The 20733-nt window shown below is 44.6% G+C and overlaps 1 protein-coding gene across 1 annotated transcript in view; it reads left to right on the forward strand.

The window, feature by feature from the left end:
• The window catches only part of ADAM9 (ADAM metallopeptidase domain 9), a 491300-nt gene that overhangs the window by 448894 nt on the left and 21673 nt on the right, over nucleotides 1-20733 (forward strand). Inside the window, exons 20-21 of the mRNA XM_078666483.1 lie at nucleotides 3583-3670; nucleotides 8618-8685. Coding sequence (XP_078522609.1) covers nucleotides 3583-3670; nucleotides 8618-8685 — 156 coding nt within the window. The remainder of the gene's footprint in view (nucleotides 1-3582; nucleotides 3671-8617; nucleotides 8686-20733) is intronic.

Genomic DNA, 20733 nt, shown 5'->3' on the forward strand with positions numbered 1-20733 from the left:
TCCATTGATAAAAAGGATGTTTCTGCTGCTATTATTCAGAGCTCTACCAGAAAGGCACCCGGGCCGCATGAAGTTCCTTTGGCTCTCTTTAAAGACAGCATTCGGCTCTGGGCTCCTATTTTAACTAATGTTTTTAAGGCATCTATAAAGCAGAACTTACTTAAAGATGGATGGAAGGTATTGTTGTCCCCATTTTTAAAAAAGGGAACAAAAACTCACCTGCCTGTTACCGCCCTATTTCCCTCCTGGAGAGCCCCCTTAGGATATTGGGAAAGATATGTGCTTCTAAATTGGAGGCAAGTATGCAGGAAAATCAGGCCCTGTCAAGAGTCCAGTATGGGTTCCGTCCTGGGATCGGCACTGTAGAACAGTGCCTAAACCTTCCTCTGATCATTGGCAAATACGCAAAGGCCAGGAGAGGTTCTATTTACCATGCGTTTATGGGCCTCTCCTGTGCCTTTGATATGGGCAACATAGTGAAGCTTTAGGATAGTATGACTAGGATGGGAATTAATCAAGCCGTAATAGGACTAATACAAAGGATGCATTGGGACACTGCAGAAAGAGTCAGATATGGTAAAGAGGGTGAACGTTCCCCTAACATTAATTCCCTGTTAGAGGGTAGACAAGGGATTGTGATGGCACCACTCTTGTTTCTCATGTATATTAACGACCTGTACTTTTATTTGGCCAAGTAGGGAAAGCTTTCCCCAAAATTAAGTCCTGAGTTCTCCCAGTTATATTGTATGCAGATGATGCAGATTTAATGTCGAGAACCGCGACTGGGCTGCATCTTAGAGGGGGTCAGGTTCTTAAAACAAATATTAATACATCTTTTGCACTTAGCTTTGACCCTACAAATGTGAAAACAATGTCATGTTACATGGGGATGTGGTCGGAAATTTTTAGAGTTAAGACTTTTACTTATTTGGGACTGCCCCCTGGATCAAAATTTAACTTGGAAAAACCCACATAATACTAGGATTATTCCATGTTAAAGAGTTGTGTAGTCGATCTTTACTTTTGCTAGAAGGTTGGGATACAAGCCAAATTATTAATATTTATAAGAGTAAATGTATTTCTGGGGCATCATGTGGAGCAAGGGTTTGGGGATATAAGGATGCCAGCCAGGCCATTGAGGCAGGTCGAGAATACATTACTGCTTAGACTTTTGGCAGTGCCCTAATCTACCCTTGCTTTTATGTGCCATTTAGAGATTGGACTGACTCAGTTGGGAGACAGGATTAAGTTGAAACCCCCACTATTATGGCCCTGAATCTGAGGGAATGAGGAAGCGTAGCTATCAAGATAATTACTTGAAGGATGTCTCTGGATAATGTTTATGCGATTCCTTGGTTTAATTATATAAAATTGGGGGTTTTCGGATTTAGGTTCGATGGAATTGTTAGGGAAAACTGCGATATCTCAGGTGAACAAGGCTTTTCAGGAAAGGCAGGGCAAACTACATCAGGGGAACTTTGACAAACTGCGTGCCAGTGCCAATTACAACTTAATCAAATTGTCATATGGGTGTGAGTCTTATCTCTCCTGATTTTTTAACATGACTCCTAGGTTTTATCTTGCAAGATTTCGATTTAACCTGCTGCACTTTTTAGTTGTATTTCCTAGGAAAGCAGCTTGGGGTTCACTGCTACCTAGATATCCCTGTGACAATGTTTCCCAACAAAGGGCAATGCACTTTATTCTATTTTGTAACTTATATTCTTATGCAAGAAACCACTTCCTAGACCCAATTCTACTCCTATCTAAGATAGGATCTCATAAGGTGGCTTATGTGTTCCTGCAAAAGTTAGATATTATGGAGCTCTGTGTTGCTGTGGTAAATTTTGGCCTTTTTGCCCTGAGAAAATAGATATGGGTCAGTGCAATGAACCGTGAGCATGGCTTCCCGGACATTGCACACACAGAGTTCTTGAGGAATTAAGACCATGATCTCACTCCCCCCAGGGTTCTTACAACCTGTTATTCTATGATTTTTAATGTATTTTGGGGTCCACTTCCAGGATGTTTTATATACCTTTCATATTGCAGCTGTATTTATAAGCTTTGTTGCTGGGAAATATGATTGTGCGATGTTATTTTCTTGTGAACTGTTTTTATTGTGCTGTTATGGCTTAATAAAGGTCGAATAAAGTTTGTTTGGCTGACTGCAGGCGTTTTAGCAAAGACCAATACAGATCTACTGTTGAGTTCATTGTCTGTGTGAAGGGACAGCAAGGCAGGAGAATCACCAGAAGGCATGCAACGCCTTATGCATGCTGTCAGGAGTGCACTGCATAACGTGCAGCACCATAAATAGAATAATGTAAATACTCATCAACTGGTGCAGACAAGAGACACTATAGAGGATACTGCCTGGGGCATAAAGGCATGCCTCTACATGTGTAAGCGTAAGCATATCTTTTAGTAGTTATTTGGGAAACTAGAGTCATAGCTTGTATGTTTAAGCAGGCATGCTCCCAGCAGAAGTATGGTAAAAATTGCATACACACGAGAGAGTGCTTCCATAGCTGTTGGGACAAGAAAGAGTGCCCATCAGCATCTGAATGGTGCTTGAAGAAGAACGAACTCTAAGTAAAATAATTTTTTTGACCAACTGTATTCATTACCATTTTTAAATGCAAACATGCAAAGGGAGCCCATAACATGGCACAACCAAGGCGTCCAGGTGATATCACAGACAACATACGTGTGAGAGATGGGCGTCAGCATTAGATGGACAGACCTCAGGGTGCAAGTAAAATACATTATTGTGTCCTGACTCAAAATAGATGGGGCAAGACAAGTTTGTTCTCCAAAAGATATCAGCAAAAGGGGAGATCAGTGTCTGTAAATGAAGACGGTGCAAGAATGCACGTGTCCTAGGAGAAACGAAAACATATTCTAGAAGTGAGAGCTGTGCGGTCCTAGTACAACAATGTTTGTTTGTTCTGTGGTTTTTTCCATAGAATGAAGAAGGTGATAATATTTGGGCATTTTTTGAAAGGTGGATACAAATATATTGATGAGGGTAATATCTCCATGTGATCCATCACTAATTTGGTGCTTGGGGTCCTAGTATAAAGTCCATCAGTGGGAGCGCTGCTGATGAAGATCGTCATGGCAAACATCTTGACCTCTTTAGACAGAGTGATTGTATTGAGGGAAGGGTAGACCCTAGGCATATTTCAACACTGGAACATTCAAATCAGTGTCTTCCACTAAAATAGTGCAGAGAGCGAAACTTGTACGTAGCCATAAAGAATTAGCTCAACAATAAATCAAAAATGTATGCTGTTATACTGATCTATGTTGAATATGATAGCCTCTTGCTGAGTAAGGGACTTTGCTAATCATCATAATGCGTGGGAGTATGCAAAAAAGCAAGTGTTAGCAAAACAGAAAGCATAAGTGAACCGCTTCACCGTCACAGGAGACTCCCAGGGAAATCGCTATGGAAGAACCAATAATGGGTGAGAAATTGAGGACGCGAACCTGCAGGAGTCCAGTAGTAGTCAACCACTGAGTGGTTGTATACAATCATCACTGTATTAATGGTAATTTTTCTTGCTGTCATTTCAGACAAGATGAAAGAAGACCACCTGCTACAGCTGCGCGACCTGTAAATGAAAACAAAGGAGCCGCTTCCAACAGTGTGCCCAAGGAATCGGTAGGAGAATTTTATTTGTGTTTATCTTTGACACTTATTTCATTATTACTGCAAGTTTTTGTGTGATCTAGATTTATACTGCTTTGGTGGTCTATATCTTATAATTTGCTGACAAATCAAGACTCTGGCTCTCATGTATGAAGCTATTTTACAGTGAGAAAGGCTCTGATTGGCAAAGTCAGAGTCTTTCCGACTGTACAATGGCATTTTGAATTAACCAAATCCAATTTGTGATTCGGTAAGATGTTACTGTATCTTACCAAATCACAAGTTGGGTTCTCAAATAGATACCGAATCGGTATTTGGAAGGGGCATGTTAGGGGCATCCCTTCCAGGTAACGATTTCCTTAGGGATGTTTTAATGTTTTGCGGGTACAATCTGGTCACAAAACAATATTTTACTACTGCCTCAAAAGGATGCTGCAAGCGACTCGCAAATGGCAAGAGGTTCCCATGAGCCCCTTCCCTTTGTGAATGTCACAAAAAAGTTTTTTATGAGCAAGTACTGGTCCATTAGAACACTGCCTGCTCATAAAAATATGTTTGTGTAATTTATTTTCTTTCTTTTTATGAACACGCCCTCATTTTCTTAAAGGACAACAGGCTACGTTATAAAATAAATAAATTGCTTTCTTTAAAAAGCTATATCAGACATGCTGGTCTGCTGACCCCAGAGGCCTGTCATTGTAGCCAATCATAGTGGGTCTTAATTTACGAACTACCTTATGCATATTAATGAGGTAGGTCGAATTGCGACTCACTATGAATTGGTATTTTCAGAACCAACCTATTAATACATAGGTCTGTCCTCAAAATACCAATGGATTCGTTAGAAGTCGGCGTGAAAATTGTGACCGCTTCTAACAAATCACATTTTTTATTACATCCCATTTAAGGAATCACAAATTACAAATAGTTATTTGTGTCAATTTACGATGTTTTAAATGGAATACTTGTATATGAGGGCCTTTGTCTTTTAGAATTTTATGTGCAGTTTGGTCCTCTCACTCGCTCATAAAAGGAAGAAGAAGGAGAAGCAGTAATTGCGTGCACTTTCTACAACACTAACAGTTCGAATGTTTTTATCTTCAGCATAATGAAGACTTAGTAAAAATGCCTCTTTAGTTCTTGTTGGAAGATAAACCGAAATGTACAGATGATAGAAATGTTAGTAGTTTAACTTTCACAAGAGAGCAGAGAACTCCAAAGGTGTGACACATTGTTGGAGAATTTTTCTTGTTTACCAGTTTCGGGCCAATAGTGTACAGATCTGGAGCCATTTCAGTCGAGCTTCAGTTGGAGTTCGCCCATATTACAAGCTACTACTGTACTTTGTCAGTTTCGCCGGAGAGTCAAAGTCTCACTTAGAATGATACATAATAGATAACCCCCTTTCTTAGCACTTCATGTGCACCAAGATCCTACAGCACACTGGCACGTAGGGTGGAGGTAGTCACAGTGGTGATACAAAAGGGGGTGGTAATGGACGGAGCATCTGAACCAATCAAACACTCACACCCAGTCAAAAGGTCTGGGTTTAATCCATCACCGTTCTTTAGCCCACTCTGCCACCCCAGTTCAGACATGGCTATATGCAAATCAGTCTGACCCTGTGCCTCATGGGAACAGTCCAGCCCGAACTGCCACACCATGCCTTCCCTGGACCGGAAACAAGCTTCTGATGACCGGTTTCTGGCATTACAGCCGTCTTCAGCCCGGCTTGCTTGAATCCAGTGGCAAAGTGAGCAAGGGACTCACGTCTGAGCATACCCTGCCACACTTATGGCAGCCAAAAGCGGTACAAAAGGGGTTGGTAATGGACGGAGTCACAGTGGTTACATCCGTGCCGTGAATACAGCATGTACATATACTGCACATAAATGGGTTAAGCAATTTAGGGATGATAGCAGGATTACATTGTAAAATACTGCCTTTAGAAACAAAGACACTAATAAGATAATAAAACAATGGAGTGATTTCTTTAGATAGGGAAATAATAAGAGTAATTATTGGTAATAATGACAATAATGTTTCTTGTTCACAAGCATTGATTTTATTTAAAAATATATCCATATTTAATAATGCCTGATGGCAGAATGGTAATCGTATAGCATTATAAAGATGTATTACATGTATTTTCTGATGAATACTTCTTCCAGCTGATTCCTCACATTATCACAAAATAAATACCCCAAGATGCCAGGCTGGATCCAGAAACATTTCTTGCCGCAGGTGGTGTCCACTTAGTAAATGACGACGCTGGCTTGTGAATGGCCCACTTGGCACTTTGCCATCAATTCCTGCTTTTTCTCACTGTACTGTCATGGCTTTGGAGTACTTATCGATTAAACTAGGTCAAATGTTATTGCCTTAGGTTATACATACATTTTTGGTTATTTTGCTGTGTTGGTTGAGACCACAGGTTTTTCATGTTACGTACCGCTAGACCAAATGAGGTCAGAATTATGTCATACCCATCCCATGGCGCTGTTCTCCAACATAGAATTACATAATGAGACATCTCTATGTTATTTCACATAGTTATAGCGTATTGCTCTCCTATCATTGGTTGGAGTGATTTCCAAGCAGAACTTTTCTAAAGCAGGGTTCAAGGACCTCATCCACCTCACTGGATATGCATATTTAAGTTACCAATAAAGAGGTCTTGGGCACTTTTAATCCTCCTCTCAATGTTCATGTCAAGCACATTCTACCAACATTCCACATTAATCAGTACATAATTGATGAGAGGTTTTAGCATCACAACTAAATTTGTTGTTTTGCTGAGGAATCTGAGACAGTTCGGCTATTTAAGAACCATAGCCCATATTTTGTGAGGAAAGCTGTAAATGCTCTAACTTTCCTGTTAATCTTTTTTCCAGTTCATGGCTGGCTTTGGTATGCAAAAACAACAGTTGATGGACAGAATGCAGAACAATGTCATACATTCACCCCAGTACAGAGATCTGGGCCTATATCCATCTTTTTTTTGCTCACCACACCACCCCAGTTCAGATATGGCCATATGCAAATCAGCCTTGACCCTGTGCCTCATGGGAACAGTCCCGCTCGAACTGCCAAGCCATGTCTTCCCTGGACCGGAATCAAGCATCCTAGGACCGGTTTCTGGCTATCAGCCGTCTTCAGCCTGGATAGCTTGACTACAGTGGCGTGGAGAGCACGGGATTCAGGTCTGAGCATACCCGTCCCACTCGGGGTGACAAATGCGAAACCAACAGTTGATAGACAGAATGCAGAACAATGTCATACATCCACCCCAGTAGAGAGATCTGGGCCTAAATCCATTGTTTTTTTGCTCACCACACCACCCCAGTTCAGACATGGCCATATGCAAATCAGCCTTGATCCTGTGCCTCATGGGAACAGTCCAGCCCGAACTGGCAAGCCATGTCTTCCCTGGACCGTAATCAAGCATCCTAGGACCAGTTCCTGGCTATCAGCCGTCTTCAGCCAGGATAGCTGGACTCCAGTTCGGCCTGGACTCCACAGCCCGAACTGGCACAGGGTCAAGGCTGATTTGGATATGGCCATATCTGAACTGGGGTGGCTTGGTGAGCAAAAAAACGATGGATTTAGGCCCAGATCTCTGTACTGGGGTGATTGTATGATATTGTTCTGCATTATGTCCATCAACTGTTGTTTTTGCATTTGTGACTGGTACTATAAACATCTCTTTTAGGCTCTTTGGTGTTTTTAAAACATTTCCAGTTGCTTAAATATGTAATTGTGATATTTGCTTGCTTCTGTGGAAGACTATTGCAAACTAAATACTATTGCCATCGAATTCACATTAGACGGTTTCTCATCTCGGGATATCCAACACCACCACCAAAAGTCTGAAATGCTGAACGTTCTCTTAGGAAATCAAGAAGTAACTGAAATATATGTCATCACCTGCTACATGGGTTTGTTGAGACGCTGCCAGAGCATTTGTTAACACCTGATCATTATCTCTAATGGATGTAAAACTAACAGTACATGGTGTGCATATTTGTGTGCATTGTGTTCTTGTTTTATTATAACTGTCGTTGCAGTTGTGTTGTTTCAGTTTCACAACAAGCAACGTAGTGTTGTTAACAAAACTTCTAAATCAAAGGTAGCTGGACATTAAAAAGCCTAAGACTAAAAGTTCTTAGTATTGCTTACATTTATTTCCCTGTTTCCCAGGGTCTGCAAATTCCTAACTCAATAGTTGTGTTCAGTGGGTAGCAGGCAACAGTATTACCTGCCCATATCTGATTCCTAACGCGGTCCAAAGCTGCAAACCTGCTCCTCCTGAACAGGCACACACCCGCCTTACATCCCTATCCCCTCCCCCACTGGGCCTCACACTGACACTGCCTGCTTGGAGCAGAGAGAAAATATCAACGGTTTTCTCCCTATCTCTCCCTGGCTCCATTTGGTTTTTCCTCATTCTCGGGGGAAAAGTGAAAATCGCTGGAATTTGAAGCAGGTCAGAATCTAACAGAATCTAAGATTCCGGATTCCCGGTACTCCCACACCAGATTCCACGATACTCGTAATGCAGATTTGTATTTATCAATGTTACTCACTTCCAGCTGTCCTCTCTTCTTGCCCCTTTCTCAAGGTCTGTTTTCTTGGATTTAACCTCTGTATCTTTCTTCCTTTTAAGTTTGCTCTTCCCTTGTTTCTAACCCATCTTGTCTTTCTCACCCTATCTTTTAGCCTGCTTCATCGCTCTAGTTCTCGCTGCCTGACCCCTTCATTTCCTTCCTCCATTTTCATGGTTGCCCTTCTCCCTCTCCTGTTAATGAAACTGGGTGGCTGAATTGCTGATGTCATCTAAAGACAGTTAGGCTTTCAATATGCTTTGTTGAAAGTAGATAGTATTTATTATTAAACTCAATTGTACTTTCCATTGTGTAACACTTATATATTGAAATACAATTTGTTTTGTTTTTGTAGGCTGCTACACCTAACAGGTTTGCAGTGCCAACGTACATGGTCCGGCAGCCTCAGCACATACCATCGAGGTCCGTAATCAGAATTCCATTTACCAAACATTTACTTGGCTATATATTTAGAATTTGCACACAATGACAATTGCTTGCGGTGAACTTTTACATCTCAGATGTACTTTAACCGGAATGAAAGTAGTCTCTTGTTCAAATGTTAAAGTGTATGGTGAATATTTACAATTAAAACCTGTTTCTTACAAAACTGTTTGGCAGTTGTACAGACAAGAAAGCTGCAATACATATGGAACACAATTTCATTATTACCTGTGTGCACTTGTTATAGACTATTTTCGCTTTTCCTCAGATTATCACCACCTTACATTAAATTGAAAAGTCAAATAAATTTAAAGGTGACTTACTATGAAGCTCACAACAGTAGTCAACCAATTTTATTTCTTAGCAGTGGGAATTAAAATGATCTTTGGACATACAGTAATTATCAAGTAGTAAAAATTTGAAGACGAAAAATCTAATTCTGAAATGTGTAATTGCCAAAGACAAGAAGATACCTCATCTTTGTTTCTTGCCAGGAAAAGCTCAGTATTTAATCTCATACAAAATGGGCTTCCAAATACTTTGTGCCCCCTTACCCTGCAGATGGTGCTTGAGATCCGGTTATATTAGGAGAATGCATCTGCCTTTAAATGGACAAATCCAAAGCATGGAAGGCGTACAATCACACACCGCAGCAGCCTCTGTTTAAAAACAAAAAAGTGAAATACAAGCATTTAATGTTCTAAAGCCGATGAAGTTTATTTATATTTTGTGAATGGGATTTGCATGGCAGTTCAGTGGTCACACGACATAACTTTGTTTCAGTTTCTGCTGTCTGTTATGTAGTTCCCCAAGCAGAGATGGTTGTGTAGTGGTGAGGAGGTGTTTGTGGCTTTTGAGGTCGCTGGCAGTTATTCTAGTGGTACCACCACCACCTTCGTCTGACAGTTTACCCCTCCAGGCCTGTATGAATCAAAATGTTTGACTAACATCTTAAATTGGGACAATATGATGAGGCAGCAGCACACTGAAACCTTTGAATAGCAAAGTTACTGTCTCTCTGGAGTTCATCCCCTCAAGTATACATAGTGAGAAGGAATCCATTATGGTCACTGTTGCAAATGAGACCTGTAGTTCAATGGGTCTAAAAGGGTTCACAGTTTGTGAAAGCAAGGGAGGTTTAAGGTGGTTAGGTTTGCACCTTCCGAATACTCTAAGATATATCAAAAAGATCATGAAGTGGAATGTAGTTCCATTGCCCTAAGCATTTACTCAATCACTGACATAATATTCTCCACACACATGTCAAGCAGGATAAGGAAAGAGAAAGTTCCATCACAATTAGAAAGAGTTCCTAGATAAAGCTTTATGTTGAGGAAGCATTACGTTGCTAGCAATTTTTTACTTTCCTTTGTAATCAGTGCATTTATGTTTTGTCTTTTGATCCCTTGTGTATAACAGAATTGCTGTTCCTCTGTATAGCTGTGCTTTCAACCCTCCGTATTATTCCCATTTATCTGGGTTTGTAACATTAAAGGCTACTTGTCGGGTATGGTACCAAACTTTAATCTGCTCACCGAATTCATTGGATTATACAAGCTGCGCTGGCTGATGACGAGGATGACATGGCATTACCTAATATTGTGCAAAGATTACATGATGTATAGGTTTGAGGGACTAAAAGGCATATTTATACAATGATCTATAGCTAAGCAGTTTGCATTCGCAATTTCCAACATAGGCTCCAGATCTCAACTAAACCTTTTGCACTGACAATAGAGAACCATCTGGCAGTTGTCCATAACCCCTTGTTCTTAGCCCCCTGCGGTATTTAATATCATAAACACCAGATGTGTTTACCAGCCACATGTCCTGTGATGTCACAAACATTTCAGATACTTTTAAAAAGAACAATAAAGCCATTAAATCAAAATCAGTTTAAAATCTAGTTAGTCATTTAGTTTTTCCGGCTCTCAGACAGTCATCCATGTGAAGTCCAATGTTATATTATATTATGTGTATTTGTAAAGGCACTACCACCCCACAAGGGTAGCCTAGCGCTGAGCAGTTGAGTGTGCCTAGCCCTACCTCAGGTAGGTTTGTTAATTAAAAAGCCAAGTATGCAGCTTCTTGCAGAATTCTAGAAGATAGGAGAAGGCTCTGATGTGGAGAGGGAGGTCGTTTCTCGCTTAACGACTGATGTAAGAGAATGCCCATCCTTCTGATCTGGTTCTGTGTATGCGTGGGAATGTGTGTGAGTAAGAGTCCTGCAGAACGGAGGGGTCTGTATGGTTGGTGGAAGGCGATGCAACTGTTCAGATAAGTGGGCGGATTGTGTTGTGTAGTGCCTTGACTGTGTGTGTGTTTAATTGAGCATGTTTGTATCTATGGAGCCAGTGGAGCTCCTGAGGTGTGGTGTAATTTGAGTTCTGTGTGGGAGGTCGAGGAACAGTCTGGCTGCTGAGTTCTAGATGGTTGGTAGTCTTCTAGTGAGTTTCTTGGTGATCCCATTGTGGACGGTGCTTACTGTATGCCGGTGACTACGGCAAGAGTGACAGTTTTCTAGTGTTGCCAGGGAGTCAATTGAGGATCTTTTAGTACCCTGAAGATGTGGAAGCAGAATGCAGTGACATAATTGACTTATGTGGTGATGTCCAGTTTGCTGTTGATGATTATTCCAAAGGTCTTAGCGTGGATTCTGGGTGTAGGTGTCAGTCGCAGTTTGGCCAGCCACCAGTTGGAGTCCATGGGTGAGGTTTTCTTTCTGAAGATCACTACTTTTGTCTTCTCACTGTTGAGCTCGAGACAGTTTGCTCTCATACAGTTAGTGACTTTGGTCATGAAGGTGGTGAACTTGTTTCTTGTGTTCGGGGTCTTGTTTGAAAGGGAGAGTATGAGTTGAGTGTCGTCTGCGTAGGAAAGGATGTTGATGTTGTCTACGCAGTTGACATTGACCAGAGGGATCATGTATTCATTGACGAGAGAGGGTGAGGTAGAGCACAAAGCCTTGAAACACTCCTCAGATAAGTATGTTGGCTTCTGAGGAGTAAGGTGCCAGGCTGACAGCTGTGTTCAGTCCATTAAAAAGGAGCAGATTCAGCAGAGAACAGGATGGGTTTGAGGATGGGTGTTATTTCTTCGCTAATTGGTAGGAGTCCTTTGGTTAAGGGTTTATTCATCTGCCATGAGCATGGAGGTGATTTTGTTACAGAAAACCCCAGAAAAGCTTTGGGCACAGTCTAGTGAGGGGGTGATGTCGCTGGAGGCGGCAGGAGGTGCCTTGAAATTGTTGATGTTGACAAAGATTCCTTGCTGCTATTAGCATTGGCATTAATATAACCTGCAGGAGCTGTGCACTTGGTGTTCCATATCTGTTGATGGTAGATTCTTAGGGCTGATTTGAAAATGTCTTTATCTGCATTGTCTTGACTTGTTCTCCATTTGCACTCCAGTTGTTAGAGGTGGCATTTTGTCAGGCTGAGTTCCCGTGTGTACCAGCTGGCCTGTGGTCGGCTCTAGCCTTTCGGTTGGGCTTGAGTTATGCTTGAGGGGAGCTATGGTATGGGTGCATATGGTGATCCAGCTATTGATGTATGAAGTGTGTTATTATCACTATCCATTCTCTCTATTACTGCCAGGGCCACCAAGGAAGACAATTGGACTGCACTGATCATGATGTAATCAATCCAACCTGTAGAGCAAATTCTGTTATAAGTGTAAGCCCCCAATAAATCTGATCTCGACCGCCCATTAGATTCTTTAAGGCCATAGGATAAAGTCAGACCGTCCGGCTGTAAAGCAGGAGCAGTCCAACCTTTAAAAGGGTGGGATTTCTAGTGCAGCTATACCAAGCATCTAACCCTCTTGTTCTAATAGGACAAAAAGTCATCTAATGGTTCATATGTGGAATCAACCCTCCCACCCCCCAACTATGATTATTGGGTAAATATCGGAATCATTAGGAATAAGTCTCCACTTATGTAAAATGTCTGATTCAATATGTTTACTACTAGTGCTTCAATTGGAGATATTAAATAGTCTTAATGACTTGCCTGCAGCTTACGTTCGAGCCAGTAAATCCGTCAAATTAATGGTAACTGCTTAAATTTACAAGCCAATGCAATGCTTACCCAGATTAATCGTCCCCCTGCTGGTCGACCTACTTGTTTATGAGATGCCTCTATGGTAAATTTTATAATACTGATCTATAAGCTGGATTCAATGGCTGTATCTCTTGAAAGATGCATATATAAAATTGCCCCACTCCTGATCGCAGAGTTTGGCTTGTAAACGGGCCGCATTCCATGACAGAATGTTCACATTTGGCCTAACGTGTGCCTCAAACTTTCCCATTGCACTGTGCCTAGGAGAACTGTTTCGTTCCCACGGTTTCTCTGCCTGAGAGGGCAAAGAAACAGAGTTACAAGTAATATCTAGTTTCTCTATTGAACTACATGTAGTATGTGCAATGGATCATCCCCAGTTACTGCTCCCTGCAGGCATGGCCCTGTGCTCTTCATGTTAAGTTGGGTTGAGCCTTGGTCAAAACCATTATCAGTGTTTTCTTGGTGCGATTGAACATTGGATTCAGTTATTTCCTGTATGATCTTAATGGGGTTTTTATATTTAAGTTGAATGCCAGTGCACGAACATCTAGGGCTACCAGTCTGCCCACATAATTTTGATTACGTGCAATTCATGTAGATATGGCAATGTAGAACCTGTGAACTTCTGCCAGTTACAATGTCTGAACCAATCAGAAAGTAACACTGTCCAGTTTTTCTTACCCAGAAGATAACCTTGTTTATCAGTGACTTTTTGTCTTCGGTAATCTGAGGAAGAAGTTTAGAGACATTTATCAGATACACTATCCCACCCTTTTTACGGGGCGACGATCCGAGGTGTATTTGGGATGGTGGTCCCAGTGAACCCACCCTATTTGATTAGGCCTATACCCCTCTTTATTATGGGTATTTGTCCAGGTGGATCTCCTAGAGAAACTAGTTGACATGTTTCCTGTAAAAGTTAGATCCAGAGGCTTTCTGACAGGGTATTTTCTATTACTTTGCTCAAATAATTTCCCTGCCGGGTTTATATATTTTTGTGAGGCAGGTTTAGGTGGAAGTAAGAGTCTTCTATATGATTATTCGCATGTAGATCTTCGCTTAAGGAGTTAACTAGTTTTGTTGCCGACTCTTCACTTAGATTTTTTTTAGCATGGTCTTAAGCTCTGATACCTCTGCTTTTAGTAAATCTACTACTGCGGCAAGGTTTTTTTTTAACTTTTGTTAAAGCTTGCCCAGTGAGCACAACTTGTTCATCATGCCCTTGTCAGCTACAGTGGATTGGCATTCTATCTGGGCAGTGTCATTGCTAGCTAATTGAGTGTACCAATTACTGCATGCTATATATTTAGACTAAGACCCGCTGGAGGTTTGTTCATTATTTGTGAACAGCATTCTGTGTGTAATGCTTGTATTCCATATGTGTGTTAGACGAAATAGTAAAAATCTATTGTGCTTGTTGGATTTTTTGGGTTATTGCTTGTACAAATATTTTCAGTACCCTATATTAGCTGCAGGATGGTTTAGGGCCCTTTTTTGGAATTCAGCAATGTTTGAACCTCTTCAATTAGCGTTCTTGTAGCTCTTGCTATACAGTTTTGGGAAGCATGTTTTGTAGTTCTTTTCAATTTAGTAGACCCCTGTGAGAGTTCAGCTGCCTTTCTCTTTGCCATGGTGGGAATTCAAGGCTCTCATAACTATACGTTCCACCTCTAAGAAATCCATGAGCATTAAGGTTCAATGTAGTTAATTAGATCCTCTTTTAGCAGCCTTTTCCAGGCGAAGACAGGTGGAGCTACCTCCCCTTATCCCAGACTTTGCCTGGGTGCCACCTGTGCACATCCCGCTCTGCCGAAGTCCAGAATGTTCATTATAGTGCTACGGCTTGATGACAAAAGGAGAGGGCTCCTCCTCTGCTGCGCCCTCCAAGTATAGAAAAGATCCCTGGGACTCGTAGTCCTGCTGCAGTAAGGCTTGTGTCCCGCACCGCAGGATCCCAGAAGGCGCTTTATAGCGCTAGGGTGTGATGTCAGAAGAGGAGGAGCCCACCTCCTCTGCCCTTTTCAAGTGCAGAAAAGATCCCTGCGAGTCTTAGTCCTGCTGTGGCAAAGCCAGCATTGAGCTGTTGAATTTTTTTGATGGCTTTCAGCAAGTCACTAGTGTGCTCAGGCCCGTGCATGGAGAGGTCAGAAGGCCACTTCTCTTCTAAATTGCTTTTCCAGCTGCGGCATGCGGTTCCTGTGGTGGTAGGTCTATGATGGTATGGGATGGATATACTGAAACTGATGGGGTCTTGGTCAGTCTAGATCATAAATGCTCAGTTTGTGAAGGTGATGTGGTTGATTGAGGGAAACATTGATACCAATAGGTGGCCAGGGATGAGGGTGGGTTTTTAGGTCTTGTGACCTATCAATGCGCGCAAGCGCGTTGAGCGGAGCGAGAATTCAAGTGCTCGAAATCCTCGTGAAACCAAGGGCTTCTTGCGCTGCGGTTTTCATTAAGTTCACGTGAATCACGTGACTAAACAAGCACGCGATTCAGCCTCCCTCCCTCCCTCCTAATTGCATTTTTTCACGGCCGCACAGCACATCGAAGGGCTTCGCCCAGCGTGCGCTGTGCGGCTTCTCCTCCCCTAATTATTCATGGCTGGCCGTTGGCCACCCGTACTTTCAGTTTCCCTGCCGCTCTTGTCTGTTTTTGTTGTTCTCCTTTCTTCTCTATGTCTTTCTATTCTTCTGTACTCTTCTGCTTTGCCTATTTCTTCTCTTCTCTCTTCTTCTCTCCGCCGTGTTTCTTTCCTGTCCTCTGCCTCTCTCCACGGGTCTCTTTGTTCTTGCTGTCTGTCTCTTTCCTCTGTCTCTTAACCACCTTTTATTGTTTCCCCTTCTTGTCTTATTCTTCTCTTATCTCCGACTACCGTCATGTTGTTTCTGACTGTCCTTTGCCTTCTTTCCTGCCTTTCTCCGTCCTCCTTTTCTACACCACTCGACTCGTTTCCGTCACCCCCCCCTTTCGTATGTATCTCGAGCCGTTCTGCCTCCTTTCCTGCCTTTCTCCGTCCTTCTTTTCTACACCACTCGACTCGTTTCCGTCACCCCCCCCCCTTTCGTATGTATCTCGAGCCGTTCTGCCTCCTTTCCTGCCTTTCTCCGTCCTTCTTTTCTACACCACTCGACTCGTTTCCGTCACCCCCCCCCTTTCGTATGTATCTCGAGCCGTTCTTTAGGTGTTCCTCTGCTCGCTCTCTAGTTCTTCTTCTCTCTTTGCTTCTCTTCTCTTTGCTTCTCTTCCGTTTGTGTTCCTCGGCCCAGTGTTTTCTCTCCCTCCCTGTCCTTCTCTCTGCTTGCATTGCTCTGCTTTGTCTTTTCTTTTCTTCTCTCCATCACTGGCCATCCTTCCGTTTTCCTCTCCACTCTCTTTGTTTCTTCTCTTTTCTCTTATTCAGCCCCTATTTCTTCTGTCTTTCTTCACGCTTTTGTTCTTTGTGGCCTTCTGCTCTCTGCCTCTCTCAGTCCTTCTCTAGTCCTCTGCTCTCCCTTCTCTTTTCTTTGTATTTCTCGATCCTTCCCTTCCCCTCTCTCTTTCCTGCCTCGTTCTGTCCTTCTGCTGTCTCGTTTATTCTCTGCCCTCCTTTTGTTCTCGACCTCTTTTTTGCTTTCTCTCTTATTTTATTTATTTTGTATTTGATTTATTTCACTCTGCTTCCCTTCATCCTTCTCTCTCCGTCCTTTGTTACCCTCCCTCTCTTCACCCTGGTTTCTGCTCTGCCTTTTAACTGCTCCCCGTAAACGCACAGTCCCCGTCCTGTTTTCAATACTCTGTTCAAACCTCGCGCCCCTCTCTTCACCCTGTGTGCCCCCTCCATGGTTCATTCCCGCTCTCTTTCAGCCCCTCCTCCCCTCTGTCCGGCCTCTCCTGTTCTCCCCTCACAGTCCCCCCTGCCCCACTCCACGCCCCCCTCCTCTGGCCCCCTCCACCCGCTCCACCCGCTCCCTCCTCTTCGACCCTGCTCAGTTCCTCCTCAGTTCTTGCTCAGCTCGGCTCCTCCCCCCCCCTTCTGCCCTCCCCTCCTCCCAGCGCTGCAAGGGTTACATTCCTTTCCAGCTGAACTGGCAGAGCGATCCCGGGCAGAGCCGTCAGATTCGCGGTGGGAGCGGGGAGGGGGCAGAGAGCTATTCTCATGGGCACGGAGGGGGGGCACAGAAACTTCATTATCTGGCTCCTTCTATTGCGAGACCTATTGCATTTCCAATGCTTGTTTAACTTGCTCAGTGAGGCCAAGGTTTCAAAGGTTTTCTAGAAGATCTGTAAAGTTTGGGTTGGTGCAGTCTTCTAGGTGAAAGTGAAGGTCTCCAAGCAGGATGAAGGTGCAAAACTGGTGTGGGTCCATGTAGCTGTTAGGGGTGTCATGTAGGTGGTGCATCTGACATTTTCTTTGAATATGATGGCAACTCCACCTCTGTGCTTGTGCTGATAGTTTTTCTTAACAATCTATTAGCAGGCGGTAATGACTGTTGTGTTGTTCATTGCGGAGTTTAGGTGTAGCCATGTTTCCGTAAGAAAGAGCAGTTTAGGAGTATAGTTGTGCAGTCCCATATCTCTGTAGTGTGTTCGGTGAGTGGGTGTGAAGAGCATGCATGCAAGTGTGGCGTGTTGTCTGTGGTATATGTGAGCTGGTGGCTGATTTGTGTAAATGCAAGCAAGTGGGGTGCTGGGGATCCGGAAGTGGTAGGTGTACGATTGTGGGACATTGCATGAGAACTTGCTGGAGGCACATGTGAACACTTCCGTTTTGTGTGGTGTTTCAGCAGTGCGTGAGCGGTGAAAGGTGTTTAGAGGATGGAGGCGCGCAGTCGGTGATTAGAGGGATAACCTAGGTCCCTAGCACAAAGGGCAAACGGTGCAGATGGGCTTGCCTTTGGTGTGCCAGCAATGTGCGCTCCACTGCGACCTCTATTAAATAGGTCCTGGAAGGAGGGATAAGATTACTGTGGGCAGGAAACACGTGATGCCACTTTCTGTGCAGATGGATAGTGGATGTTGCAGTGATGTAACTTTCTGTGCAGATGATTGATGGGAAATCCAGTTATGACACTTTCTGTGCAGATGGTTCAGATTTTGTTTTTTTAGTTTTATTCTTCCTTCATTCATCAGAAAAAAGGAACCAGCCAAGACGTGTTTCCTCACAGTAAAAATGTGAATATCATTCTGACATAATCAGATGCTGTACCGATTATAGACCATGCCAAGGAGATTCTACTCCGAGTCCACTTCTGGAGACAAGATATGTGGCTCTTACTTCCACAACAAGATCGCGGACATACACAACAGCTTCAACAAACAACCAACGCACACCATGACCGAACAACCTCCCCCCACCACCACCCTCCACGCCTGGACCCCGATCAGCACCGAAGACACCATCCGCACGATGAACTCCATCCACTCCGGATCACCGACCGACCCCTGCCCTCACCACGTCTTCAACAAGGCCGACGCCGTCATCGCACCCCACCTGCGAGACATCATCAACACATCCTTCGACACCGCCACCTTCCCTGAGAGCTGGAAGCACGCCGAACTCAGCGCTCTACTCAAGAAACCAACAGCGGACCCCACCGAACTCAAGAACTACCGCCCCATCTCGCTCCTCCCGTTCCCAGCCAAAGTCATCGAGAAGACCGTCAACAAGCAGCTGGCCGCCTTCCTCGAGACGAATGGATCCCTCGACCCCTCACAGTCCGGCTTCCGAGCCAATCACAGCACCGAGACCGCCCTCATCGCCGCCACCGATGACATCCGAGCCCTGATGGACAACGGAGAAACAGCGGCCCTCATCCTCCTAGACCTCTCCGCGGCATTCGACACGGTCTGCCACCGCACCCTAGTACAGCGCCTCAGCAACGTCGGAATCCAGGACAAGGCGCTGGAATGGATCATCTCCTTCCTCGACGGAAGAACACAGAGAGTCCGCCTACCACCGTACAAGTCAGAGGCCTCCGAAGTCATCTGCGGCGTCCCTCAAGGATCTTCTCTGAGCCCCACCCTCTTCAACGTCTACATGAGCCCCCTCGCGGCCATCGCACGCCAACACAACCTCAGCATAATCTCCTACGCCGACGACACCCAGCTGATCCTCTCCCTGACCAACGACCCCGCCACCGCCAGAGCCAACCTACACGAAGGGATGAAAGAGGTAGCCGAGTGGATGACGACCAGCCGCCTAAAACTGAACTCGGACAAGACGGAGGTCCTCATCCTGGGCTCTTCACCCTCCGCCTGGGACGACTCCTGGTGGCCTCCCGCCCTGGGCACCGCACCCAAACCGACAGACCATGCACGCAACCTGGGCTTCATCCTGGACTCCTCCCTCTCCATGACCAGGCAAGTCAACAACGTCTCCTCGGCGTGCTTCAACATCCTACGCATGCTACGGAAGATCTTCTGGTGGATCCCCACCGAGACCAGGAAGACCGTCACCCAGGCCCTCGTCACTAGCCGACTGGACTACGGCAACGCCCTCTACGCCGGTACCACCGCCAAGCTCCAGAAGAGACTCCAGCGGATCCAGAACGCCTCAGCCAGACTCATCCTCGACATCCCACGACACAGCTACATCTCCGGACATCTGAGAGACCTTCACTGGCTCCCCGTCAACAAGAGAATCACCTTCCGCCTCCTCACCCACGCACACAAAGCCCTACACGACCAAGGCCCGAGCTACCTCAACAGCCGGATCAACTTCTACGCTCCCAAACGCCACCTCCGTTCAGCCAACCACGCCCTCGCCGCCGTCCCCCGCATCCGAAGAGCAACTACAGGAGGAAGGTCCTTCTCCTACCTGGCCGCCAAGACCTGGAACTCCCTCCCGACCGACCTGCGCCTAACCCAAGACCACCTCTCCTTCAGGAAGAAGCTGAAGACCTGGCTGTTCGAGCAGTAGCGGCACCCCCCCCTCCCCTAAGCGCCTTGAGACCCTACGGGTATGTAGCGCGCTCTATAAGTGTCATTGATTGATTGATTGATTGATTGATTACGTTTACTACAGCAGGTTGAGGATTTTAGAGAGGCTGCTGCATATTTTGGCACTCTTCTAGCTCCCTCTGGTACGCCTTTGCTCTAATGATTCACAGTGGCCTCCAGTCGGGCTCTCACCATCAGATCCTTCCTCTGCACTATCGGATCCCCTGAAACCTGTCTCGGGTTCCATACTGATTCCAGTGCTGGCTATCATTCCGGATCCAAGATCTGCACTAGTCCCTTCTTCATTGACGCCAATCCTGCTATCACCAGTCCCGGAGGTGGATCTAGGGCTGACTCCGGTGTCTGACCACGAGCCAGATGCATCTCGAACCCCAACCAAGGTCACACTCCGACTCCACTCCAGCACATTAAGTTCTCATTCAGACTGCTTCAAGCAAATCACTTCTGCTGCCATGGAGCTTTTAGTTGCTCCACCAGCTTTTAGGTTCTGATTCAAACCAGCTTGCCACGACTTGGAGATGATATGATTACCCCCACAGCAGGATTACTGGAGGCCAGTAGGCTTAATACTCCCCCGATATAGGGTTGATTTCCCCCCAAATGCCCATCCCGCAATGACAGAGAGTGCTACCGTTGCCATTGTTACTGGACGTGATGCTGATGTCCTCGATTTACAACTTCTTTTTGTTGAGGTTAAAGCAAATGTGATTACTGAGGTTTTGGAGGGTGGGACATCTTCTTCTAAGCCCCTAAATCTTACCATTCCATGAAGCCGTAGCAAACTCCCTTTTTAGAGTTTGGTGGTCCTAGCTTCCACCAGCAAGAGGAATCCTAATGAATTCACCAATACCCTCGCAGACAGGGAGCCGAAAAGAATTGGGCAAGCCAGCATAATTTTGAGGTCAGCCACTGACAGGTGGCTGCTTCGCTGTTAGACGCATGTCCTTTGGGTCATGGGCAGCAATATTTTTCTGATGGTCCTAGAGGACATCTGGACTTCTTTGTCAAACCATTTAGAATG

This window comes from Lissotriton helveticus, chromosome 11, assembly GCF_964261635.1.
Source record: "Lissotriton helveticus chromosome 11, aLisHel1.1, whole genome shotgun sequence".
Taxonomy (NCBI): Eukaryota; Metazoa; Chordata; class Amphibia; order Caudata; family Salamandridae; genus Lissotriton; species Lissotriton helveticus.